General features: G+C 43.5%; 4 protein-coding genes across 4 annotated transcripts in view; all 4 read right to left on the bottom strand.

Annotated features, from left to right (window-relative positions):
- The window catches only part of zmynd11 (zinc finger, MYND-type containing 11), a 21,475-nt gene extending 11,431 nt beyond the window's left edge, over positions 1-10,044 (bottom strand). The window contains 3 exon segments of the mRNA XM_028427954.1: positions 3,839-3,998; positions 6,628-6,763; positions 9,893-10,044. Of these exon segments, the coding sequence (XP_028283755.1) occupies positions 3,839-3,998; positions 6,628-6,758 (291 nt within the window). The 5' untranslated portion in view covers positions 6,759-6,763; positions 9,893-10,044.
- A 2,054-nt stretch (positions 10,045-12,098) lies between these two features.
- LOC114450037 (tripartite motif-containing protein 16-like) lies at positions 12,099-14,237 on the bottom strand. Its single transcript, XM_028427940.1, has 2 exons — positions 14,104-14,237; positions 12,099-13,893 (listed from the first exon to the last, which is right to left on the bottom strand). Exon 2 carries the CDS (start codon positions 13,839-13,841, stop codon positions 12,177-12,179), a length of 1,665 nt encoding a protein of 554 aa, XP_028283741.1. The 5' UTR covers positions 13,842-13,893; positions 14,104-14,237; the 3' UTR covers positions 12,099-12,176.
- Positions 14,238-17,546: 3,309 nt separating this feature from the next.
- On the bottom strand, positions 17,547-19,667 carry LOC114450040 (tripartite motif-containing protein 16-like). Its single transcript, XM_028427942.1, has 2 exons — positions 19,534-19,667; positions 17,547-19,323 (listed from the first exon to the last, which is right to left on the bottom strand). Exon 2 carries the CDS (start codon positions 19,269-19,271, stop codon positions 17,625-17,627), a length of 1,647 nt encoding a protein of 548 aa, XP_028283743.1. The 5' UTR covers positions 19,272-19,323; positions 19,534-19,667; the 3' UTR covers positions 17,547-17,624.
- A 3,358-nt stretch (positions 19,668-23,025) lies between these two features.
- Positions 23,026-25,090, bottom strand: LOC114450036 (tripartite motif-containing protein 16-like). Its single transcript, XM_028427938.1, has 2 exons — positions 24,979-25,090; positions 23,026-24,768 (listed from the first exon to the last, which is right to left on the bottom strand). Exon 2 carries the CDS (start codon positions 24,714-24,716, stop codon positions 23,052-23,054), a length of 1,665 nt encoding a protein of 554 aa, XP_028283739.1. The 5' UTR covers positions 24,717-24,768; positions 24,979-25,090; the 3' UTR covers positions 23,026-23,051.
- Positions 25,091-27,267: the final 2,177 nt, after the last annotated feature.

The following is a 27,267-nucleotide window of genomic DNA, read 5'->3' as shown; positions in this document are numbered from 1 at the left end:
CAGGGAGTTTCAACAGATTTTCTTACAGCGAGACAATATCAGAGTACTAGCGGTACAAAGGACACTTGTTGAACATGTAAATGAAACCAAAATGAACAAGAAACACCAAGCCCTTAAATGTATAAGCAAAAGTCAGGAGCCAAAAAATGCCTCAAAACAAAGTGAGATATTTTGTTATTTAGGTTCAAAACACAGACTTTTCTTAGCAGGCAAGACAAACTTCTGCTTTCCAGTGAGAAATGTGCCCCGACTAAAAGCTGCCAGCAAAGGTTTAGTGACAGAGGAAAAGCAGAGGCGGCCGGGGACCATTGGCTGGCCTGAGCGCCCTTCACTCCTCTGGTTAACAGCTCAGCGTCAAGCCGAGACACGTCAGAGAGACGAGTGAGTGTGCCTCCTCATGACCTACACAAAACAACCTCAGGCTTATCTCCACCTCCTTCTTCTCACAACATTTCACCAAGAGCTCATTATTTTCTACAGTTTGTGTTGGTCTTTGCAAAATGGCTGAAGTGTTTTCTGATCTGGAGCCTTAACATCACCACAACAACACCTGTTTATTGCTTTGTGCACCAGAAATGTTTAAAGGGCCAAAAAAAGCACAGTCTACGACTGACAATATTCAGGTTTCCACACATGTTGTGCCACCAGGACAGGCCAGGTTTAGCACCTCTTTATATTCATTTAAAGCCTTTCTACCCAGCTGATCTCTCCAGCATGTCTTTGTTCTTATAACAGCATGCCTGCCAAGGAATTTTTTTTTTTTTTTTTTTTATTTTAGATATTTTAGAATGTCATCGTCAAAAATAAAATATAGAAAATATAATATCAGAATATTAGCACAGGTTGTTAGCTGATATGAGAAAAAAGCTACCGTCACAATAAGCAAGAATAAAGGGGCATTTCTCTGCTGTTTCAAAGTCCAGCATGTTATGTAGTTGTTCATGTAAGAAAATAACCACATATTTACACTCTATGTCAAAAAACAGTCCCACTCACTCACATTGATCTTGCCCAAAGAATAACTCTGTTATTAGCACATTCTTCTGTTCCCTACCCTCCACCATGAAGCACCACAAGAAACACTGCACATTTAATAAACTCATCAAAGAGCATCGTCCGTTCAGGAGCACGCAGAGCAACGGATGAGGAGCGGGTAGAGTATGAACACAATGTGTGCACCAGGCTGTTCACTGCACATTCAAAATTACAGGTTAGTTAAATTAAATTAAATGATGTGTATCGTGTCTCTTTCAGGGTGTATGAATCAGGCCTGTGCATCATATCATGTCATAAAAATACATACATTCTGTTCTTATTTTAACCAACAAATAAATTAAGGTTTATTTCTTTAACCCTTTAAAGGTTGAATTTAGAACGATCTGGAGACCTGGATTTAATCAAATCTGGCTCGATGTGCAGTAAAAAAAAAACAGTTTTTTAGTGTTTTTGCTGTACAATTGCAGCAGTTATCTGTTTGAGGTCAGTTTGAGGACGCAGCACAATGCCAGCTGGATTAAATCCAGGCACCTGTGGAGGGAGAACTGGCCCCAGTGTAGCGACTGCTTCACAGAGCGTCTCACATTCAAACTCTGCTCTGTCAACCGAGTGATTGCTAACCTGAGAGAACAAGTGTTACTAGCAGCAGGCATGGAGACAACCAAAAAAGATCAATTACACACACACACCAAGCCCGGCTTCCCGGCCACCCGCCCACCAACAATGTTTCATTAATTAAAAATGAAAAAGAAAAGAAAATAAGCATGCCAGACAGAAGTTAAGATCACAGCACTGTTCTGAGGAGAACTACAACTACCAAGACCAAAATACTACAAACCCACAAATGCTTGCTACCAACCTGGGGCTATGCTAGCATTGCTTGTCATCTCACACAGAAAGATGGTTTATTTAAGGAACCATGGATTGCTGTTCCAGCTGTGTTTTACGGTTCACATTAGCCCATTATTTTGGCTGGGACGAGAGGTGAGACGGTGTTCTTAAACCAAGCAACAGCACACCTGTAGATAAGTAGCGAGCACATATTTCATCAAGATCAATGATCGCTTCCGCAAGAAATTAGGCCACGTAGTCACAGTGCTGCAGAGGACTTTCATGAAGCTTTTTACAGCATGACAGCAAGTAGCTGCTGGCAGTGTGATTACCACTGAGCTGCAGAGCCAGAGTGGAAACCAGATACGTCTCCAGCTTCCACCTCGTGTTCATTTAAATTCATTTAAAGTGCAGCAAGAGGGCTCAGTCACAAGCGTTACACAGTGTGTAAGTGTTTTCCTGTTGCCACTGGCACAGAAGGCTTTCCATCTCATTTTGTACAGCCTGCAATTTTAACACTGAGCAGAACACACTGCTGCTGCATGCTGTTTAGTTTTTCTTGCAGCCTGCCGAAAGAAAGGTTCACTCCAATCCTACTTGCACTGCATGTGGCAGAACCGATTTCTCACAGAATGATGTTAGTTGGGAGGGGGGGGGATCAAATGAAGAACAAACCTTGGGTTTAAAAGTAACAATGCAGCCCTTACCTTGCTTCCCTCGGCTTTCGGATCCTGTGATTGCAAGTGATTCAGAGAGCAGTGTTTAAAAGTCCTGCTGCTAAAAGTGACCCGGGCTCCCTTGAAAACCACAATCCTTTTCTTCCACTAATCACAAAATATCTTGTGACGATAGCACCTAGTAGCTAGCATGATTTATCTATATCTTTTGTGCATAAAAATCACTGTTTTAAAGGAGCCAACAAACAAAACTTAAGTTTTCACATTATTTTTACAATTCAGACACAAATCTGATGATATCCTTTAATGGGCATGAGTGTGACATTGATGCTACCAGGGTGGCAATATAAAAGCAGTCAGATTAAAGCAGCCACCAAATGTGTGTAAATTCCACTGGCACAGTAATCCATAAAGCGCCCTTTAAATTTTAGATGGTAAAAGGCATGAAGGTTCAGCCTGAGCACAATAACAGCGATGCTACGCTGACTTCTCACAGCTTACATGTAAAGAAAAGAATATTAATAACAACAGTGCACAGCAGAGGGATGCCAACGCTGCTGGAGAGTGAACGTGCTTTTGTCTTTTAATGGTTGCTTGCATGTTTAAGATGCACACTGTTCCTCCGCTACCTCCGCTGTTTATGTCTAAAGTGAGCACTTCTCCATCAGCCTTGAACGGTAATAAAGCAATAATATTTGCTCCACATAATGCGTGTGTGTGTGTGTGCTGCGACTTTGTTAACACTGCGTTCACACTGCAAGCAGCTTGACAGATGGAAGGCGACATCCTGAGAGAATCTGTGCTGTGATAAGTCATCACTGCCCATAAGTCTGGCTACATGCGGACTACAGACTGATCTTTACTGCTGTGCTGAACGAACATCCTGTCCAGGCGAACATTTAAGCTTGTGCACTCCTGTCCTTCTACAGAGCCATGAGAAAAAGAAATGCATTTCAGATATTCTCAAATATTATGATTAATTATCTATTATTACATAATAATACAACCACATGACCTGCTCAGTTCAGCCTGCTCTGGTTTAAGCCCCCTGCAAACTGTGGACACGTTTTTTTTGGATGACACATCTGGTGCAACTTTTTCTTTCTTTGTCTATTAAATTTCAAACGTGTTTTTCTGATACTAAAGAAAAAGCTTCTTAAAATTGTTGCTTGCAGTGTGAACACAAAAGCAGCGACAGTATTTTCTAGCACCACCCTGGTTAAATACTGAACATAAAAAGAAGAAGAAAGGGGCGTTTGCTTCTTTATGTTTAAGACAGAACTGAGAAAATACACTCCTGTGTTAGTGTGCTGCTTCATAATTACCAGGCTCACCATCTCATCCCCGGGCAGCCAGTATCCCTCTTGCTCGATGCCAGCTTTTGATCCCTTGCAGCCAACAGTCAAGGTCTCCACCACCAGGCCGTCCTTCACAGCCAGGCTCAGCTGTCTGGCAGTCTCCTTCGGGTGCATGCCAAACACACGGCTCAGGTACCTGTGAAGGGGGGGATGGAGGGATAAGTGAGGAAGTCACAGGGCAAGCTCTCGTTCAATGTATAGACCACAACAACAAATACAATGTTTGAGAACACAAGCAGAAACCGTTTCACTTTTTCCAGTACTGAAGCACGTGTGGCTCAAATAATGGCTTGGCGGATTCCCGCAGCTGCCTGCTGACTGGCGGCGAACCTCTCTGAGCAAGGTCACGTATCCTCCACTGTGGCACTCAGCCAACAAACAGACTGTGTCAGTAGGGAAGCAGGTGAGAGTCTGTGTTTACTCCAGAGGAGAAGCCTACAGTGTGTGCGTGTGTGTTTTTGTACAGAAGCCAGACAGGATTACTTAAAGCAGAGGGTGTCAGAATCAGGCTGATCAGTGATTCCTGATCAACCTCAGAGCAATACTTTTCCATTTATAGCCTCCAAGAGATGTGCATTAGATGATAAATATAGATGATTATTTAATTCATGATCTACTTATTTTACAGGGACACCAATATACAAATGTTGCAAATAAACTTATCTCTTTGTTTTGACCATAAACTCTGAAAAAATAAAACAGACATTGATGACGGTTGTTTTTTCCCCAACAAATCATGTCAGACAAAGAAAACCGACAACTGACATAAGAAACATTCAATGCTTGACATTTAGCATGAATAACAAAACCGTTATCAATCAACATAATAGTGGCTAATCAATGTTCTGTCAATAGTCTAAATCCACACATCAGTTCACCTCTAACCACACCAATCGGCAACCCATTCCAGGGTTAACTGCTGTACAGGTTAATTTGTCATTGCAATATAAATTCTCTAAACAGCACAATCATGGCTAAAAGCTGAGTTTAAACATGGTTGTGTGCAGAATCACAGACAAAGGCTCAAAATAGGAGCTCTGCATGCTATAAATACGCTAATGTTGACGTTTTTTACAGCCTGTTTTCTACTGCACATTAGCTGCAGATCAGCCAGATACTCATATGTCAGCTATATGTATACTAGAAAACAGTTATTGAACTGTAGGATTGGAAGTGACATGGATGAAAGATCATTTGAAGCTTGATGTGTGCCATTATTCCAAGTGTATCGACTTTTAAATAGGATTTTCTAAAAACATGAGAACACCAGACATTTGGTATATGATAAATAGCTTTGTTAATGATTAACTAATTGATTTAAAGCTGGCTTGGTTGCAGTGGCTGTGACCCTGAGGTGTGAAATCATTCATCTCCTCACTGCCTCACTGCCTTTAGTCTCCTCTATTTCCACTTCACCTTTTTCTTTTTTGCCCGTATGGTAAAATTAAGCTGCGGTGGGACGAGACGGGGGGCTGGTGTGCTACCCGTTGCATGCTTACTGCTTACTGTTGCCATGACAACAGCCGCTCACCGCCAGTATTCATTTGGCAAGAGGCCAGCTCCCAAGGTGCTCGCCAACTTGCGGAAAGAGACGTGCCAAGTGTTTCATTTAGTCTGAGCTCCATCCAGCGCCTGAAAGGAATGACTGATCAGCCCGGTCTGCTGCAGATGATTTGTCATCAATTTGCATAGTCTGAACAAAGAGGGGACGCGTCTCAACACATGAAAACCACAAAGTTAAAGCATCATCACCTCCTGCGGAGTATGCATCTGCACCGAGTGGCTAACAGCGGTTGGAGAATGACAGAACAGAACAGTCAATCTTCTTATTGATCCATGTCCAGTCTGGCTTCGAGTGCAACCAGGAGGCACAGCACAGCATCCAGACTCAGTCAGCAGCATGCACCACAAAAACATCACAAACCTCATCATACATCAAGCACACAAACTTCATGATCCCCAAAAGAAACAGGAAGAAAGAGTCTGTTACCGTGACAACACAGACAGGTTACACTGGAACAGAAGACTCCCCTTTTCAGGGGCAAGTTATCATTTCAAATTTTAAAAAATGCTTTGTATTTTGTGATAACCATCCCTGTACAACCGACCTAGGCAATGTACGGCCCGCCGGCCGAACCGGGCCCCCGTAGCTTCAGTGCAGCCAACAGGACCGGTCATGCCTGCAAATTGTCATCTGCTCTACCGACTTCCAGAACATTTTTAAAAATTAGTTTTAACTCTAATGGTTCTGCTTCAGTAAAAATATCTTCACATCATCTGTGCTGCTCTGCACTGTGTGTGTGCAGGAGTGTGTTTGAATGCACAACACACACTCAAAGCAGACATAGACACACACAGCAGAGGCAGAGGAGTAACCAGTGAATGTCAGCAAATGACTCTTACAATGATAACAGAGTATGTTTGTAAAGGTAGATACTGTGCCAGCGGTCTCCGATGTATATTATTATTTATAAAAAAAATCCATGGCACTTTGCTTTTCTTATGGAAGTCTATGGGGCCATGGCAAAACAATAATTGCCCATCCCTGCTGTACACTCCTAAAAACTAACCATCATTTGTTGGGAGCTCGGCAGAGACTGGTGAGGCTGCATAAAAAAACACACCAAGCAAATTCAAGTGAGGCCATGTTTGTGTGTGAAGCTGGACTCGCCCCTCTCCACGTTCAACGGGGAGTCTTTGTTCAGAGTGTATTTTTAAGGAACAGACAAATAAAATGAGACACAACTTATCTACCATGAACTTACTTAGAGATCCTGTCCATATTTGCGATCTGTTTCTGGTTGCGAATGACCTCGATGGCCGCCCACACATATTGGACCACCTTGGGGTCCGCCTGCCTCTTCTTCACCACGCGTGACATGATTTCCTTATTCATCACAACTGTCGAAATCAAAAGAAAAAAACAATAAGAATTCAGCAGCTGTGTTGTTATCACATCATCAAGCAGATGTTTTCATGGTGCGTTATTTTTTTTGTAAAATACTTACTTAACTGCACCAAATATACTCTAATATTATTGATAATATCAATGGTGCGATTGATAATAAGTCATAGTCTAAACTACAAAAAGGTTGCTAAATAAAGAAAACAGCTTTTTTTGTATTCATCTTCAAGCTGAACTAAAGAGGAGTAAATAACAAATCACAATTATTGTTCATTGTCGACAGATCGTTTTGTGTTGCACCTCCCTGCTCATCTGCTGAAATGATTTATTAATGCCCTGCTGATATTACACAAGCTAATCATCCAGACAGCAGGGGAAGTTTACGCTGTGCAGGGCGGTTCGCTGCCAGATAAAGAGCCTCTGTTTTTTTTCAAATAATAACAACACAGTTCCACAGAACATGATGGTCAGCAGGAGTCCACAAGAATCCCATCCTCCCACGTGACCCCTCTTTAAAGACATTACGTGGGTTCTACTATAGCCCTTGTGACGCTTCAGAGCATGTTCAACCCAAATACACAATAACAACAACAAAAAACAAGGACTGAGGACATGCAGCGCGTCGTAAACCAGGTGTGAAAGACACCTGCGACTGAAAGTTGCCACCATCAAGGATGACACGTGGCTGTATATCTGTAAGTGGACAGTCGAGAGAAATATCAACAGATATCCCATAATTTAAATGACGATTTCTGTGCTGTATTTTGAAAAACAGTTAAAATTCATTAATATACCCAACCGCATACTGTATTTATGAGTCTTTTTATATTTCATCTATGGGTTCTAACAGGGCTGTTCTACAATTATGTGATTACCTGGAATCTAGAACCAGATTTACTCATTACAGCCAAAAAAAAAAATCCAGCTGGAAGAAAGCTGCAACTTAGCTTTACTTCATCACTCTGAACAGAATCTTACATAGTTAACAGTGAAAACAGAACAAACTAACATCATAGTCTTCATGAGCAAATATTTCATGTGGCGTTCACTGTCATTATTCACAGGTTACATGTTAGAATAGGACAGACCCTCATTCAGATTTATGTGGAAATTCTGCCATCTATATAAGAATTCACATAGATATGACCTATTCTTCATGCCTTCATGTCAATAAGAGGACATCAAGACTGAGATTGTGCTGAAGGAAGCTCAGGAACTGCCAGATGGAATTTGACAAGAAGAAACTGTTGGAAACCTTCAAAAGGTTCAGAATAATACCACTCTGACTCTTTTTACTGTGCTACTTAGGCTTGGCCTACCCCAAATATCTTAAGAAATTCCAATCCAATTTCATGCAGCCCTCCTCTTAAGCATCCGTGAAACTTAAGATGTCACTTTCATAAATCACAACCAAAGGCTACCATAATAATGCTCAGAGCGATTTAATGCCAAGCGAAATGTCTGACTTCAGTGCACGCTGGTACGAGAAGCTGTGACAGGATATGTGTCATTCCCTCACCAGTGTTCCTGTGTAAATTAAAAAAAGGTCCAAAACTTCAGACATGAAATATCAGCTGCATGCATTTCACTTATTATGGCTGCACGTCCATATATCAGTTAGTCACTTCCTTAATGTAATTTCTAGAGCCTGAAATGCAGAAAGATAAAAACAAAGGGGGGAGGTAAAGAACTTGTTTAGAAATGAATTAATTCCTGCATCAGCGAATGTGATAAAGTGAACTCCAGATGCGTTTGTGACACATAAAAAGCATAATTATCAGTTATGGTATATTAATTACACTATGATGCATGTACTGTTGGTTGGAGAGCTGTAATGAGTCCAAAAGCAACTGAGCATCACAACACTGCAGCAGGAGAAAAAAATGGCTGCGTTTAGGTGACAGTGAGTAATGCGAGCTCCCTAATTCTGTGTCAAGAGCAGTAGGTGGGAACAAGGGCCACCTGTGCCATGATGCCAAGACAGCATGGCCGCTCCGCCTCCCCCAGCCTCCCCCAGCCTCCTCCCCCTGCGTGAGTCTGCTGGGCTGGCATGTACACAACACGCAGCCACCTTTGCCTGGCGCACTGCTGCAAACCCGCACCTCTGTCCCCCGGGGAGCTCACAGTACGCGGTGACAGGCCGACCGGCTGAACATGCCAACGTGCTCCCCATCAATTCAACAAGAAGGCGTTCCACACAGGAGCTCGATGAGACAAACCGCACAGGCTGCTGAGGACGTGTGGCTCCCAGAGTAAACAAAGAGAGTACGCAGAACAGAGACCGCCACCACAGAAACCCTGCGAACATTGTGCCACATGTTACAAAGCATAAACCTTGGTCAAAATAAAAACCGAATCAACTCACGTTTAACGCTGTCTAAAGATGCTAGCACCGTTAGTCTGCTAACCGCAGAGACGCAAGAGAATAAACACCGTGTTCTAATGCAAAATGCATCCGTGGTCACACTACGACATAAATCTCACTATTATTATATTATTATAATAAATGCAAAGTACTAAAAAAATAGTACATCTGGCAACAAAGAGACAGCTGCGAAAGGCCACGGGCTCTGCCATTCAGGAGCTCGATTTAGCTTTTAGCATTAAAGCTAACATCCAAACCAAAGCTTGTCGTGACAAAAAGACATGACCCAAAACAAAATAGCTTAACCGGTACACCTCCACTGTGAATAATCAGCGTGATATCATGGACCACAAGCGACATGTAAAAAAAATAATAGCTATTTGTCAAACATGCTGTCGTGGCGAGTTGTTTTTTGTTAGCAAAGCTAGTAAATTCTTACCCAGCTAACCTTAGCTAACTGGCTCGTAAACTTAGCCAACTTGTCAGTGAACGCAGACAAGATTCACGATCCCGGCGACACGCTGGGAGGATTTGGAGTTTACGTGGAGTTGATTTCGTGATTACAAAATAAGTAAACACACTCGGTTAAAAGGACAAAAAGCCGTTTGTTTTGGAGGCGCCATGTTCACAATCCTCCATCACGGGATAGGAAAGCTACGACTAGGCTAACTGAGCTAGGGCTAGCTTTGCTAGCTACCTAGCCGCAGTGTTGTCATTGAGCGTGTGTGGTTTTTTACAAGAATAAAAAACACAAACTCACCTCTGCCACAGTGTCACTAACACACAGAACTGCAGAAAATCCACGAAGGACTGAACGCGACGCAGCTTACATCAGTGGTTCTCCCAGCTATTTGAGGGGGGTTTGTGTCCAGCTCTGCCCACAGTGCAGCAGCGCTGGGCTGGGAGGTAAACACAGACAACGCAGGCAAAGCGGAGCGGGGCTGGGGGCCTCAGGGAGAACTCTAGTGGTGGAATCCGACTCACTGCACGCTGCACCCGGGATGTTAAAGGGTCATTCCGACCATTTACATGTGATGGCTGAGCTACTCTGAGATTTGGATTGTAATCAATCCCCTTAAACATAATCAATAAAACAATTTTACCACATTTACACAAACACACAAATAATCAGAGAAAGGCTGATTAAAAACAAATCTTTTTTATTGCAATCCTGTATATTTTACAATTTTACAACTTGATTGTTTAATATAAATCAGACCAAGAGAAGCAAAAACAAAGTAACAATGTCAAAAAAGTAATTGTACATATAAGCCTCAATAAGGAATGTTTTTGTACACTGAAATTTATCCATGTCAGCAGCTCTTATAAATGCCTGTAAAGTTCTCAATATGTCTCACAGTAATGAAAACAGTCCTTTATTACATTTCTTTCTGTCTGAAGCATCAAGAGAAGAGTTCCACCTGAACTCATGACCTCTATGATTGATCTGTTCTACTTCAAACTCAACAACTCACACGAGGATCCAGAAAACATACAAAATCCAGCATAGAGCGGCTCAGTGAATGTGGTCTGGACTCTGTGGAGGAGAGTCATGGTTTCAGAGACGCCGTAGAAGGACAGAATACCTGCTCTGTGATCCAGGTACACTCCTACTCTGGAGGTAAGTGGAACTGAGACATTAAAGAGGGCGTGGTTGTGATAAAACATATGACTGCTTTCATGACAGTCTAATGCCCAAGACTTGTCACTAGATCCAATGTCCATCCAGTCCTTTGCGACTCTTGTATGTGACTGCAACATGAACTTGTCCTCTCCTCTCCACCTCCCAGTAACAACGTCCAGTCAGACTCTCTCTGCTCAGGACCTGATAGTATTCAGCGAATCTGTCTGGATGATCAGAATAAGGCTGTTGACGTTTCACACGTGTTACTTTTCTGTTCCCCTCTGATAGTTTCAGCTTTCTCTGTGCTGTGTTTGGATCCAGTGTGAGTTCACATGAATACTGTAAGAATCCAGCTCTGGTCTGTGGCTCTGGTTCTGAGAGTCCAACTTCAGGCCCTGTCAGTAAGACGCTTGCCCACGTCTCTCTCGGAGTGTCCTGTAGTTTGTCTCTGAGCTCTGACACAGCTGCTGTCACATCCTCAAAGTACCTCAGAGGACGGATGTTGATGCTGGATGAGTGTGTGGACTCACTGAGTGCTGACAGTGGGCGGTAGTTGTGTAGAAAGTGGATGTGGTCCTCTGTGTGTGAGAGCTGCTCCAGCTCAGCAGCTTTCCTCTTCAGCTCAGTGATCTCCTGCTCCAGCTCCTCCTGACGCTCTTTGACTCGACTCACTTCAGCTTTCTGCTGGGATCTGACCTGCTGCTTCACATCAGAGCTTCTTTTCTGGATCAGCTCAGTGAAGATCTTCTCACTGTCCTCCACTGTTTTATCAGCAGAGCGCCTGATGGCCTCCACCTCCTGTTGGAGCAGCTTCACATCTCCCTCTCTGTCCTGGACTCTCTGCAGGATTTGTTGGAGACTCTCCTGGAGCTCTCTGGAGTGGAAAAACATCTTGAAACACAATCCTTGAGTCCAATTGCTTCGATTTAAACTCTTGGAAACATGTATTTACATCCACAGCTTCACAGTAAACAGAGGCTTCGGTGCAGCAAGGTGTCATACACAGAACAACCACTAGGAGGAAGAAGAGCTCCACTGAAACTTCTTTTTATAACAAAATCACTTCTGAAGTCTCTGAAGCTCATTAAAAATAACAAATAGATGTGTTTAGTTTTGTTTGAATGTCTCTTGTCCTGTAATTTCTAATGTAGATCTGTAGTTTATTCATTTTTGTTTCTTATTGTTGATGATCTCAGTACAGTTTTTTATGTCTTGGAAAGTTCTCAATAAAACTTTATGGATAAAATGATGAATGTGAGACTGACACATGAAATGATGATAAAAACCATCCTTTATTCCAGTGATGAGAAACAAATACAGAAACCAAAAACCAAATAAGAGCATTAATAACATTTCTTTCTGTCTGAAGCATCAAGAGAAGAGTTCCACCTGAACTCATGACCTCTATGATTGATCTGTTCTACTTCACACTGCACAACTCACATGAGGATCCATAATAACAAATCATAAATCCAGCATAGAGCGGCTCAGTGAATGTGGTCTGGACTCTGTGGAGGAGAGTCATGGTTTCAGAGACACTGTAGAAGGACAGAATACCTGCTCTGTGATCCAGGTACACTCCTACTCTGGAGGACGGAGGACCTGAGACCTCAGTGTTGATGTTGTTGTGATAAAATGTGTAACTGTTTTGGAAACAATCAAATGTCCAAGATTTGTCATTACGCCCAAATATACATTCATTCCCTCTCCCTGCTCTGCTGATACTCTTGTATGCGACTGCTACAGAAACTCCTCCTCCTCTCCTCTCCACCTCCCAGTAAGAACATCCAGTCAGACTCTCTCTGCTCAGGACCTGACACCCTTTGAATCTGTCAGGATGATTAAAATAAGGCTGTTGTTGTGTCACACGTGTTACTTTTCTGTTCCCCTCTGATAGTTTCAGCTCTCTCTGTGCTGTGTTTGGATCCAGTGTGAGTTCACATGAATACTGTAAGAATCCAGCTCTGGTCTGTGGCTCTGGTTCTGACAGTAAAACATCCACTTCAGTCAGTGAGACATTTGTCCACGTCTGTCTCAGAGTGTCCTGTAGTTTGTCTCTGAGCTCTGACACAGCTGCTGTCACATCCTCAAAGTACCTCAGAGGACGGATGTTGATGCTGGATGAGTGTGTGGACTCACTGAGTGCTGACAGTGGGCGGTAGTTGTGTAGAAAGTGGATGTGGTCCTCTGTGTGTGAGAGCTGCTCCAGCTCAGCAGCTTTCCTCTTCAGCTCAGTGATCTCCTGCTCCAGCTCCTCCTGACGCTCTTTGACTCGACTCACTTCAGCTTCCTGCTGGGATCTGACCTGCTGCTTCACATCAGAGCTTCTTTTCTGGATCAGACGGATCAGCTCAGTGAAGATCTTCTCACTGTCCTCCACTGTTTTATAAGTAGAGCGATCGATGCCCTCCACCTCCCGTTGGAGCAGCTTCACATCTCCCTCTCTGTCCTGGACTCTCTGCAGGATTTGTTGCAGACTCTCCTGGAGCTCTCTCTGCCTCTCAGTCCTCTCTGCTGCAGCTGAGACTGTGTCGTGGCCTTTATGTTCATCCACAGAGCAGAGATAACAGACAGACTGCTGATCAGTGCGGCAGAACATCTTCATCACCTCATCATGACGAGAGCAGATGTTCTCCTGGAGGTTCTTGGAGGGCTCCACCAGCTTGTGTTTCTTGAACGTAGCTGCGTCATAATGAGGCTGCAGGTGTTTCTCACAGTATGAAGCCAAACACTGCATGCAGGATTTGAAGGCTTTCAGTTTTCTTCCAGTGCAGAAATCACAGGCCACATCTTCAGGTCCAGCATAGCAGTGATCAACAGGAGCAGCTTGGAGTCCAGTCTTCTTCAGCTCCTCCGCTAAATCTGCTAACATGGTGCTTTTCGTCAGGACAGGCTTCGGTGTGAAAGTCTTCCTGCACTGAGGGCAGCTGTGGATTCTCTGCTCATCCTCTCTGTTCCAGCAGCTTTGAATACAGTTCATGCAGTAGCTGTGTCCACAGGGAATCGTCACCGGATCCTTCAGTAGATCCAGACAGATGGAGCAGCAGAAAGCTTCCCGCTCCAGACAAACACTGTTGTGGTTCATGTCAGTTCTTGATAGCAGGGCCACAGATGCAGAACTGTAATCAAACCAGCACCTGCAGGAGACAGCAGAATAAATCGATTATTTCAGTGAGTCATGATGTAGAATTTGACCTGGTGCACCTGGAACAGTGTGGGAAGTTCTGACCCTCAGTTCACAGTAATGTACCACAGTTTGCTGCCATCAGCTCTTTTTCATAATCAATAAGTCATAAATCGTGATTGGTCCAACTGTAGCCAACACGTGAACAAAGTGGTAAACTTACAGAGCACTTGTAGCAGCAGCAGCTTCACTGTCCGAGTCCTCTTTCTCTCCTTTGGCCGCAGAGAAATGAGGAAAACTTCTGTGGAGTCTCCATCATGCGCGGCTTCATAAAGAGGGCTGCTGACGACGTGATTGAGAACCGTCGCGCTACTGGTGACGCTCACTGATGACGTCGTCGAAACGCGGGGGGGGGGGGGGGCACAAAACAAACATCTGGACACATGTTGTGATGAAGTACATGAAACACTGTTACATACATGAAATTCAGCTGAAAGCTCGAATGAATGATCCGGGACACTCCTTTAAGGACAGCGGCGCAATGAGGAGAAGCCTGGAACAACAAGATTCAAGATTCTGTACAGTGAAATTCTTACTTTGCTGCTCACACTGAATTCCATAAAGGTTAAAGAAGTCAAAATAGAATAATTTGCAAAAGAGCAAAAGATGCAAATAAGTACACAAAATATAAACTATGGAAGTAAATGAAGCTACATACATGTAAATGTGCATGTGTCATATGCTGTTGTGCAAATTGAGCAGAGAATGAACCATAGTGCAAAAACTGTCATGAGGTAAACAACTGTACATGTGCAGTTATTGGATTGGATATTATGGTGCATAAGGAAATAAACAGATTAACAGTATTGCAGTTACTGTTACTGCATGTAAACACTCAGTGTGTGTGTGTGTGTGTGTTACATGTCGGGCTGTAAACAGTCAGTGTGTGTGTGCGGGGTACAGTCCATTGTTACAGACTCCTGTCAGCTGTTGAGGAGTCTGATGTCAGAGGGGAAGAAAGAGTTCCTGAGTCTGCTGGTCCTGCACTTCGCACTCCTGTACCTCCGGCCTGAGGGGAGGAGAGTGAACAGACCTTGTTGAGGGTGGGTGGGGTCCTTGAAGCTCATCAAGGACCCCACAACAAACAGACTGTATGACAAAAGCTCTGGGGGAACAGGGACTCTGTGTTGTGTTTGTTATAATTAAGACCTCCAGCTGCTGCGAGGGTGACTCAGACTGTTGTTTACAACAATAACGGACCAAACAGGTCTTTAATCTGATATAAATTATGATAATCTCAGGTAGAACATCTGATGACAGAATGAAGGCTTATGTAGAGGTCTTCAGGAGGACCTGAGGACGTGATAGAAAACCACCAATGTGCAATGTTACCAACAGTGGTGGAGGAAGTACTGAAGCTTGGTACTTAAGTAAAAGTACCCAGCAAAGTATATACTCAAGTAAAAGTAGAAGTGCTACATCAACAATCCTACTTAAGTAAAAGTCTTAAGTACTTTTAAATGTACTTAAAGTATTAAAAGTAAAAGTACTCACACTGAATATATATGATTGATTTCCATTGCAAAGGATCTGAACAGGTTAAAATAATCAAAGAAATCATCTTAAATGAAAATGGACCATGTGTAGTTAATGTACATGTTCAGTCCAGAAGCAGCTATGGACAGGCCTGTGTGTCATGAGGCAGGCTGTGGGCATCAAGTGAACAGAGAGGCTGCTGATAACAAACAGGCATTCAGCATGTTTACTGTGTCAGTGTTCCTGCTGTAGATTCATGTTATGATCCATGTTAATCAGACATTAATGGATGGACCTGTGTTAGCAGACAGCAGCTAACTAGTTATTTAACTGAGCCAGCGCACCGGCATCATGACTGAGGCTCATTATAAAAACACAGCTGGCAGCGTGACACCAGCTCCATGCAGAGTCTGACCTCACATCGGTCCAGCACTGTGTTCATCACATGGAACAAGGAACTACAGACACTGTAGAAATGTAGTGGAGGAGAAAGTACAGGTAACAGCTGCAGCATGGAGTCGAAGTATAAAGTATGCACTAATATTTTTACTTAAAGTAGAAATACATAAAAAATTACTTAGGTATAGTAACGAAGTACAAATACTTAGTTACTTTCCACCACTGTTACCAACACCCAGTGATGATGTCACCTATAACCTGTTTGTAGTATAACTTTTAACCAATAAACAAAATGTAAAACTCTCTCAGTGTTACATTATATATAAGACAAGAGCTCCACTGAAACTCAGGCTTCTACAAGACAGAGAAGCTGTTAGACTGCTCAGTGTTTATTGTCTCACTGCAGGTTTATTTGAGGTCATTGATCCACATCATGAAAATAAATGTGAACATTTCTGTGGTCCAGAAAATATCAGAGCAGAGTTGACCCTGCAAGGTTAAAGGAATTTAGGGGAGACAACACAAAGGTTTGAGATGTGAGGCCTGCACCGTGTTGATACAGCTCTACATCAGAGGTTAAAGTGGCTTAAAGACGTCTGTCTGATGCTAATGCTAATGCTAATGTAGCAGTGGATCCTGGGAGGATGGGCCGGTGTTCAGGAGGGGGCGAAGGAGGTGACGAGGGTCTAAATGTCCACATTCTCAGAAACATTAAAAACAATCCTCAGCCTGAAATCTCCCACAATTCATAATATAATGGGCTTGTTAACAGGCTGAGTGGCTGCTGTTGAAAGGATCACAACAACAGAGAAAAACTGATACTGAGACAAACAAATACATGTTTACTAGAACCCTTCCTGGACCGTCCCCCACCTCAACGCCACACATTACAGGCCAGTAGAATTAGTTGGCTCATATATACAAACACCTGGAATTCATGTTGGAGGAAGACCTGCCATGTTTCTTGAATCACTCACCACACTGAAGCTGAAGCTGAGGTTTTGTCGGAGTTTGGGCCTATTTTAATTCCAGTCTTTAGATTCTGTGTCATTCATGGAATGGATTACAATAATGAGGACCCATGAAATAATGATGAAACCAATCTGTTATTACAGTGATGAAAAATATACAGAAACCAAATAAGAGCATTAATAACATTTCTTTCTGTCTGAAGAATCAAGAGAAGAGTTCCACCTGAACTCATGACCTCTATGGTTGATCTGTCATGTGACCATTCAGTTCTGCTGAACTGAAGGAGCCACTTGGGGGAGTGGAAAAACATCTTGAAACACAATCCTTGAGTCCAATTGCCTCGATTTAAACTCTTGGAAACATGTATTTACATCCACAGCTTCACAGTAAACAGAGGCTTCAGTGCAGCAAGGTGTCATACACAGAACAACCACTAGGAGGAAGAAGAGCTCCACTGAAACTTCTTTTTATAACAAAATCACTTCTGAAGTCTCTGAAGCTCATTAAAAATAACAAATAGATGTGTTTAGTTTTGTTTGAATGTCTCTTGTCCTGTAATTTCTAATGTAGATCTGTAGTTATTATTTTTGTTTCTTATTGTTGATGATCTCAGTACAGTTTTTTATGTCTTGGAAAGTTCTCAATAAAACTTTATGGATAAAACGATGAATGTGAGACTGACACATGAAATGATGATAAAAACCATCCTTTATTCCAGTGATGAGAAACAAATACAGAAACCAAAAACCAAATAAGAGCATTAATAACATTTCTTTCTGTCTGAAGCATCAAGAGAAGAGTTCCACCTGAACTCATGACCTCTATGATTGATCTGTTCTACTTCACACTGCACAACTCACATGAGGATCCATAATAACAAATCATAAATCCAGCATAGAGCGGCTCAGTGAATGTGGTCTGGACTCTGTGGAGGAGAGTCATGGTTTCAGAGACACTGTAGAAGGACAGAATACCTGCTCTGTGATCCAGGTACACTCCTACTCTGGAGGACGGAGGACCTGAGACCTCAGTGAGGACTTTGTTGTGATAAAATGTGTAACTGTTTTGGAAACAATCAAATGTCCAAGATTTGTCATTACGCCCAAATATACATTCATTCCCTCTCCCTGCTCTGCTGATACTCTTGTATGCGACTGCTACAGAAACTCCTCCTCCTCTCCACTCCACCTCCCAGTAAGAACATCCAGTCAGACTCTCTCTGCTCAGGACCTGACACCCTTTGAATCTGCCAGGATGATTAAAATAAGGCTGTTGTTGTGTTACTTTTCTGTTCCCCTCTGATAGTTTCAGCTCTCTCTGTGCTGTGTTTGGATCCAGTGTGAGTTCACATGAATACTGTAAGAATCCAGCTCTGGTCTGTGGCTCTGGTTCTGACAGTAAAACATCCACTTCAGTCAGTGAGACATTTGTCCACGTCTGTCTCAGAGTGTCCTGTAGTTTGTCTCTGAGCTCTGACACAGCTGCTGTCACATCCTCAAAGTACCTCAGAGGACGGATGTTGATGCTGGATGAGTGTGTGGACTCACTGAGTGCTGACAGTGGGCGGTAGTTGTGTAGAAAGTGGATGTGGTCCTCTGTGTGTGAGAGCTGCTCCAGCTCAGCAGCTTTCCTCTTCAGCTCAGTGATCTCCTGCTCCAGCTCCTCCTGACGCTCTTTGACTCGACTCACTTCAGCTTCCTGCTGGGATCTGACCTGCTGCTTCACATCAGAGCTTCTTTTCTGGATAAGCTCAGTGAAGATCTTCTCACTGTCCTCCACTGTTTTATCAGCAGAGCGACTGATGGCCTCCACCTCCTGTTGGAGCAGCTTCACATCTCCCTCTCTGTCCTGGACTCTCTGCAGGATTTGTTGCAGACTCTCCTGGAGCTCTCTCTGCCTCTCAGTCCTCTCTGCTGCAGCTGAGACTGTGTCGTGGCCTTTATGTTCATCCACAGAGCAGAGATAACAGACAGACTGCTGATCAGTGCGGCAGAACATCTTCATCACCTCATCATGACGAGAGCAGATGTTCTCCTGGAGGTTCTTGGAGGGCTCCACCAGCTTGTGTTTCTTGAACGTAGCTGCGTCATAATGAGGCTGCAGGTGTTTCTCACAGTATGAAGCCAAACACTGCATGCAGGATTTGAAGGCTTTCAGTTTTCTTCCAGTGCAGAAATCACAGGCCACATCTTCAGGTCCAGCATAGCAGTGATCAACAGGAGCAGCTTGGAGTCCAGTCTTCTTCAGCTCCTCCGCTAAATCTGCTAACATGGTGCTTTTCGTCAGGACAGGCTTCGGTGTGAAAGTCTTCCTGCACTGAGGGCAGCTGTGGATTCTCTGCTCATCCTCTCTGTTCCAGCAGCTTTGAATACAGTTCATGCAGTAGCTGTGTCCACAGGGAATCGTCACCGGATCCTTCAGTAGATCCAGACAGATGGAGCAGCAGAAAGCTTCCCGCTCCAGACAAACACTGTTGTGGTTCATGTCAGTTCTTGATAGCAGGGCCACAGATGCAGAAATGTAATCAAACCAGCACCTGCAGGAGACAGCAGAATAAATCGATTATTTCAGTGAGTCATGATGTAGAATTTGACCTGGTGCACCTGGAACAGTGTGGGAAGTTCTGACCCTCAGTTCACAGTAATGTACCACAGTTTGCTGCCATCAGCTCTTTTTCATAATCAATAAGTCATAAATCGTGATTGGTCCAACTGTAGCCAACACGTGAACAAAGTGGTAAACTTACAGAGCACTTGTAGCAGCAGCAGCTTCACTGTCCGAGTCCTCTTTCTCTCCTTTGGCCGCAGAGAAATGAGGAAAACTTCTGTGGAGTCTCCATCATGCGCGGCTTCATAAAGAGGGCTGCTGACGACGTGATTGAGAACCGTCGCGCTACTGGTGACGCTCACTGATGACGTCGTCGAAACGCGGGGGGGGGGGGGGCACAAAACAAACATCTGGACACATGTTGTGATGAAGTACATGAAACACTGTTACATACATGAAATTCAGCTGAAAGCTCGAATGAATGATCCGGGACACTCCTTTAAGGACAGCGGCGCAATGAGGAGAAGCCTGGAACAACAAGATTCAAGATTCTGTACAGTGAAATTCTTACTTTGCTGCTCACACTGAATTCCATAAAGGTTAAAGAAGTCAAAATAGAATAATTTGCAAAAGAGCAAAAGATGCAAATAAGTACACAAAATATAAACTATGGAAGTAAATGAAGCTACATACATGTAAATGTGCATGTGTCATATGCTGTTGTGCAAATTGAGCAGAGAATGAACCATAGTGCAAAAACTGTCATGAGGTAAACAACTGTACATGTGCAGTTATTGGATTGGATATTATGGTGCATAAGGAAATAAACAGATTAACAGTATTGCAGTTACTGTTACTGCATGTAAACACTCAGTGTGTGTGTGTGTGTGTTACATGTCGGGCTGTAAACAGTCAGTGTGTGTGTGCGGGGTACAGTCCATTGTTACAGACTCCTGTCAGCTGTTGAGGAGTCTGATGTCAGAGGGGAAGAAAGAGTTCCTGAGTCTGCTGGTCCTGCACTTCGCACTCCTGTACCTCCGGCCTGAGGGGAGGAGAGTGAACAGACCTTGTTGAGGGTGGGTGGGGTCCTTGAAGCTCATCAAGGACCCCACAACAAACAGACTGTATGACAAAAGCTCTGGGGGAACAGGGACTCTGTGTTGTGTTTGTTATAATTAAGACCTCCAGCTGCTGCGAGGGTGACTCAGACTGTTGTTTACAACAATAACGGACCAAACAGGTCTTTAATCTGATATAAATTATGATAATCTCAGGTAGAACATCTGATGACAGAATGAAGGCTTATGTAGAGGTCTTCAGGAGGACCTGAGGACGTGATAGAAAACCACCAATGTGCTGTTACCAACAGTGGTGGAGGAAGTACTGAAGCTTGGTACTTAAGTAAAAGTACCCAGCAAAGTATATACTCAAGTAAAAGTAGAAGTGCTACATCAACAATCCTACTTAAGTAAAAGTCTTAAGTACTTTTAAATGTACTTAAAGTATTAAAAGTAAAAGTACTCACACTGAATATATATGATTGATTTCCATTGCAAAGGATCTGAACAGGTTAAAATAATCAAAGAAATCATCTTAAATGAAAATGGACCATGTGTAGTTAATGTACATGTTCAGTCCAGAAGCAGCTATGGACAGGCCTGTGTGTCATGAGGCAGGCTGTGGGCATCAAGTGAACAGAGAGGCTGCTGATAACAAACAGGCATTCAGCATGTTTACTGTGTCAGTGTTCCTGCTGTAGATTCATGTTATGATCCATGTTAATCAGACATTAATGGATGGACCTGTGTTAGCAGACAGCAGCTAACTAGTTATTTAACTGAGCCAGCGCACCGGCATCATGACTGAGGCTCATTATAAAAACACAGCTGGCAGCGTGACACCAGCTCCATGCAGAGTCTGACCTCACATCGGTCCAGCACTGTGTTCATCACATGGAACAAGGAACTACAGACACTGTAGAAATGTAGTGGAGGAGAAAGTACAGGTAACAGCTGCAGCATGGTGTCGAAGTATAAAGTATGCACTAATATTTTTACTTAAAGTAGAAATACATAAAAAATTACTTAGGTATAGTAACGAAGTACAAATACTTAGTTACTTTCCACCACTGTTACCAACACCCAGTGATGATGTCACCTATAACCTGTTTGTAGTATAACTTTTAACCAATAAACAAAATGTAAAACTCTCTCAGTGTTACATTATATATAAGACAAGAGCTCCACTGAAACTCAGGCTTCTACAAGACAGAGAAGCTGTTAGACTGCTCAGTGTTTATTGTCTCACTGCAGGTTTATTTGAGGTCATTGATCCACATCATGAAAATAAATGTGAACATTTCTGTGGTCCAGAAAATATCAGAGCAGAGTTGACCCTGCAAGGTTAAAGGAATTTAGGGGAGACAACACAAAGGTTTGAGATGTGAGGCCTGCACCGTGTTGATACAGCTCTACATCAGAGGTTAAAGTGGCTTAAAGACGTCTGTCTGATGCTAATGCTAATGCTAATGTAGCAGTGGATCCTGGGAGGATGGGCCGGTGTTCAGGAGGGGGCGAAGGAGGTGACGAGGGTCTAAATGTCCACATTCTCAGAAACATTAAAAACAATCCTCAGCCTGAAATCTCCCACAATTCATAATATAATGGGCTTGTTAACAGTCTGAGTGGCTGCTGTTGAAAGGATCACAACAACAGAGAAAAACTGATACTGAGACAAACAAATACATGTTTACTAGAACCCTTCCTGGACCGTCCCCCACCTCAACGCCACACATTACAGGCCAGTAGAATTAGTTGGCTCATATATACAAACACCTGGAATTCATGTTGGAGGAAGACCTGCCATGTTTCTTGAATCACTCACCACACTGAAGCTGAAGCTGAGGTTTTGTCGGAGTTTGGGCCTATTTTAATTCCAGTCTTTAGATTCTGTGTCATTCATGGAATGGATTACAATAATGAGGACCCATGAAATAATGATGAAACCAATCTGTTATTACAGTGATGAAAAATATACAGAAACCAAATAAGAGCATTAATAACATTTCTTTCTGTCTGAAGAATCAAGAGAAGAGTTCCACCTGAACTCATGACCTCTATGGTTGATCTGTCATGTGACCATTCAGTTCTGCTGAACTGAAGGAGCCACTTGGGGGAGTGGAAAAACATCTTGAAACACAATCCTTGAGTCCAATTGCCTCGATTTAAACTCTTGGAAACATGTATTTACATCCACAGCTTCACAGTAAACAGAGGCTTCAGTGCAGCAAGGTGTCATACACAGAACAACCACTAGGAGGAAGAAGAGCTCCACTGAAACTTCTTTTTATAACAAAATCACTTCTGAAGTCTCTGAAGCTCATTAAAAATAACAAATAGATGTGTTTAGTTTTGTTTGAATGTCTCTTGTCCTGTAATTTCTAATGTAGATCTGTAGTTTATTCATTTTTGTTTCTTATTGTTGATGATCTCAGTACAGTTTTTTATGTCTTGGAAAGTTCTCAATAAAACTTTATGGATAAAACGATGAATGTGAGACTGACACATGAAATGATCATAAAAACCATCCTTTATTCCAGTGATGAGAAACAAATACAGAAACCAAAAACCAAATAAGAGCATTAATAACATTTCTTTCTGTCTGAAGCATCAAGAGAGGAGTTCCACCTGAACTCATGACCTCTATGATTGATCTGTTCTACTTCACACTGCACAACTCACATGAGGATCCATAATAACAAATCATAAATCCAGCATAGAGCGGCTCAGTGAATGTGGTCTGGACTCTGTGGAGGAGAGTCATGGTTTCAGAGACACTGTAGAAGGACAGAATACCTGCTCTGTGATCCAGGTACACTCCTACTCTGGAGGACGGAGGACCTGAGACCTCAGTGAGGACTTTGTTGTGATAAAATGTGTAACTGTTTTGGAAACAATCAAATGTCCAAGATTTGTCATTACGCCCAAATATACATTCATTCCCTCTCCCTGCTCTGCTGATACTCTTGTATGCGACTGCTACAGAAACTCCTCCTCCTCTCCTCTCCACCTCCCAGTAAGAACGTCCAGTCAGACTCTCTCTGCTCAGGACCTGACACCCTTTGAATCTGTCAGGATGATTAAAATAAGGCTGTTGTTGTGTCACACGTGTTACTTTTCTGTTCCCCTCTGATAGTTTCAGCTCTCTCTGTGCTGTGTTTGGATCCAGTGTGAGTTCACATGAATACTGTAAGAATCCAGCTCTGGTCTGTGGCTCTGGTTCTGACAGTAAAACATCCACTTCAGTCAGGGAGACGTTTGTCCACGTCTGTCTCAGAGTGTCCTGTAGTTTGTCTCTGAGCTCTGACACAGCTGCTGTCACATCCTCAAAGTACCTCAGAGGACGGATGTTGATGCTGGATGAGTGTGTGGACTCACTGAGTGCTGACAGTGGGCGGTAGTTGTGTAGAAAGTGGATGTGGTCCTCTGTGTGTGAGAGCTGCTCCAGCTCAGCAGCTTTCCTCTTCAGCTCAGTGATCTCCTGCTCCAGCTCCTCCTGACGCTCTTTGACTCGACTCACTTCAGCTTCCTGCTGGGATCTGACCTGCTGCTTCACATCAGAGCTTCTTTTCTGGATCAGGCGGATCAGCTCAGTGAAGATCTTCTCACTGTCCTCCACTGTTTTATCAGCAGAGCGACTGATGGCCTCCACCTCCTGTTGGAGCAGCTTCACATCTCCCTCTCTGTCCTGGACTCTCTGCAGGATTTGTTGCAGACTCTCCTGGAGCTCTCTCTGCCTCTCAGTCCTCTCTGCTGCAGCTGAGACTGTGTCGTGGCCTTTATGTTCATCCACAGAGCAGAGATAACAGACAGACTGCTGATCAGTGCGGCAGAACATCTTCATCACCTCATCATGACGAGAGCAGATGTTCTCCTGGAGGTTCTTGGAGGGCTCCACCAGCTTGTGTTTCTTGAACGTAGCTGCGTCATAATGAGGCTGCAGGTGTTTCTCACAGTATGAAGCCAAACACTGCATGCAGGATTTGAAGGCTTTCAGTTTTCTTCCAGTGCAGAAATCACAGGCCACATCTTCAGGTCCAGCATAGCAGTGATCAACAGGAGCAGCTTGGAGTCCAGTCTTCTTCAGCTCCTCCGCTAAATCTGCTAACATGGTGCTTTTCGTCAGGACAGGCTTCGGTGTGAAAGTCTTCCTGCACTGAGGGCAGCTGTGGATTCTCTGCTCATCCTCTCTGTTCCAGCAGCTTTGAATACAGTTCATGCAGTAGCTGTGTCCACAGGGAATCGTCACCGGATCCTTCAGTAGATCCAGACAGATGGAGCAGCAGAAAGCTTCCCGCTCCAGACAAACACTGTTGTGGTTCATGTCAGTTCTTGATAGCAGGGCCACAGATGCAGAACTGTAATCAAACCAGCACCTGCAGGAGACAGCAGAATAAATCGATTATTTCAGTGAGTCATGATGTAGAATTTGACCTGGTGCACCTGGAACAGTGTGGGAAGTTCTGACCCTCAGTTCACAGTAATGTACCACAGTTTGCTGCCATCAGCTCTTTTTCATAATCAATAAGTCATAAATCGTGATTGGTCCAACTGTAGCCAACACGTGAACAAAGTGGTAAACTTACAGAGCACTTGTAGCAGCAGCAGCTTCACTGTCCGAGTCCTCTTTCTCTCCTTTGACCGCAGAGAAATGAGGAAAACTTCTGTAGAGTCTCCATCACGCGCGGCTTCATAAAGAGGGCTGCTGACGACGTGATTGAGAACCGTCGCGCTACTGGTGACGCTCACTGATGACGTCGTCGAAACGCGGGGGGGGGGGGGGGGGGGGGGCACAAAACAAACATCTGGACACATGTTGTGATGAAGTACATGAAACACTGTTACATACATGAAATTCAGCTGAAAGCTCGAATGAATGATCCGGGACACTCCTTTAAGGACAGCGGCGCAATGAGGAGAAGCCTGGAACAACAAGATTCAAGATTCTGTACAGTGAAATTCTTACTTTGCTGCTCACACTGAATTCCATAAAGGTTAAAGAAGTCAAAATAGAATAATTTGCAAAAGAGCAAAAGATGCAAATAAGTACACAAAATATAAACTATGGAAGTAAATGAAGCTACATACATGTAAATGTGCATGTGTCATATGCTGTTGTGCAAATTGAGCAGAGAATGAACCATAGTGCAAAAACTGTCATGAGGTAAACAACTGTACATGTGCAGTTATTGGATTGGATATTATGGTGCATAAGGAAATAAACAGATTAACAGTATTGCAGTTACTGTTACTGCATGTAAACACTCAGTGTGTGTGTGTGTGTGTTACATGTCGGGCTGTAAACAGTCAGTGTGTGTGTGCGGGGTACAGTCCATTGTTACAGACTCCTGTCAGCTGTTGAGGAGTCTGATGTCAGAGGGGAAGAAAGAGTTCCTGAGTCTGCTGGTCCTGCACTTCGCACTCCTGTACCTCCGGCCTGAGGGGAGGAGAGTGAACAGACCTTGTTGAGGGTGGGTGGGGTCCTTGAAGCTCATCAAGGACCCCACAACAAACAGACTGTATGACAAAAGCTCTGGGGGAACAGGGACTCTGTGTTGTGTTTGTTATAATTAAGACCTCAAGCTGCTGCGAGGGTGACTCAGACTGTTGTTTACAACAATAACGGACCAAACAGGTCTTTAATCTGATATAAATTATGATAATCTCAGGTAGAACATCTGATGACAGAATGAAGGCTTATGTAGAGGTCTTCAGGAGGACCTGAGGACGTGATAGAAAACCACCAATGTGCTGTTACATGTTGATGAAGATTCTCAGTCATCCAGGTCATCATCATACGTAGAGAAGATTGAAGCAAGGCGTCTGGACTTGTAGGGTTTTCTAGAAGACGTTTCGCTGCTCATCCAAGCAGCTTCATCAGTTCTAACTGTTTGGTGGGGAAACATGGTTTATATGTGGTTACAGACCTCAGTGGGTGGGTCTGGGTAAAACTTTAAAAAAAAACTTACAAACAATAGCACTAAATGTTTCCATACTTACCTGTGATGTTCTGGCTGACTGGGCCAGGTGAGTCTAACGGCTGGCTAACGACTATGAAACTGCCGGAGGGGGACTGATTGACAGCCCTTTGTTCTTACTGTGAGTATGTGTAAACTTCCTGGGAATGGATGGAATCACTGCATTGTATGTGGTAGAAAGATGATGTCTGAGGCCACCACCTCTGTTAAGGGAAGGTTTTTCCAGTTTAACATAGATGGCTTCCTTAACTCCTCTTTCATACCACCTTTCCTCCCTGTCTAAAGCTGGATCCATACTCCGCGAGACAAAGAGCGGAGAACGCGCTCCACGGGTGGTAAGAGATACAAAAAAGGTCTTTTCCGCACTGAGGTACCATACTCCGCGAGACGCGTGTGTGCAGAACTCCTCATACGGCCCGCCCACTAAACTATAAGGAAAGACTTTACTGAGTTTTTTAACACACCACAAGGACTTGTGCCATGGCAAGAGGGCATTATACAGAGAGGGTGCCTGCAACAGCGTGAGATGTCCGGTGATGAGTTGTGAAAATGCGACATTAAAAGTAACAATAGCAAAGATTCAGTGTTTGTGCCTTTATGTCCACATTTGCACATCTACTGTGTTCCAATGTGCCTGCGATACTTCAAACTGTCCGGTGATGAGCTGTGAAGATGCGACATTAAAAGTAACAATAGCAAAGATATACAGACATTGTTAACGAGCCTGTTATGCCCGGGTATGTAGGAGTATATAGAATGGTAATAACAGTCACCATCTGGTATGTGTGAATGGCTGTCTGGAGTTATTGGTGACAAATCACCCTGACTTGCCTTTCTTTCTTTCTTTTATTGCTCATCATGCAAAACCAGTATGGTCTTATCTAAATCACTTTCATC

Source organism: Parambassis ranga, chromosome 17, assembly GCF_900634625.1.
Source record: "Parambassis ranga chromosome 17, fParRan2.1, whole genome shotgun sequence".
Classification (NCBI taxonomy): domain Eukaryota; kingdom Metazoa; phylum Chordata; class Actinopteri; family Ambassidae; genus Parambassis; species Parambassis ranga.
Note: the sequence above shows the minus strand (reverse complement) of the source record. Positions and strands in the feature narration are given on the sequence as shown.

Coding starts and splice junctions, on each gene's coding strand:
- LOC114450037 (XM_028427940.1), bottom strand. CDS start 13,841: ATGAACCACAACAGTGTTTGTCTGGAGCGGGAAGCTTTCTGCTGCTCC.
- LOC114450040 (XM_028427942.1), bottom strand. CDS start 19,271: ATGAACCACAACAGTGTTTGTCTGGAGCGGGAAGCTTTCTGCTGCTCC.
- LOC114450036 (XM_028427938.1), bottom strand. CDS start 24,716: ATGAACCACAACAGTGTTTGTCTGGAGCGGGAAGCTTTCTGCTGCTCC.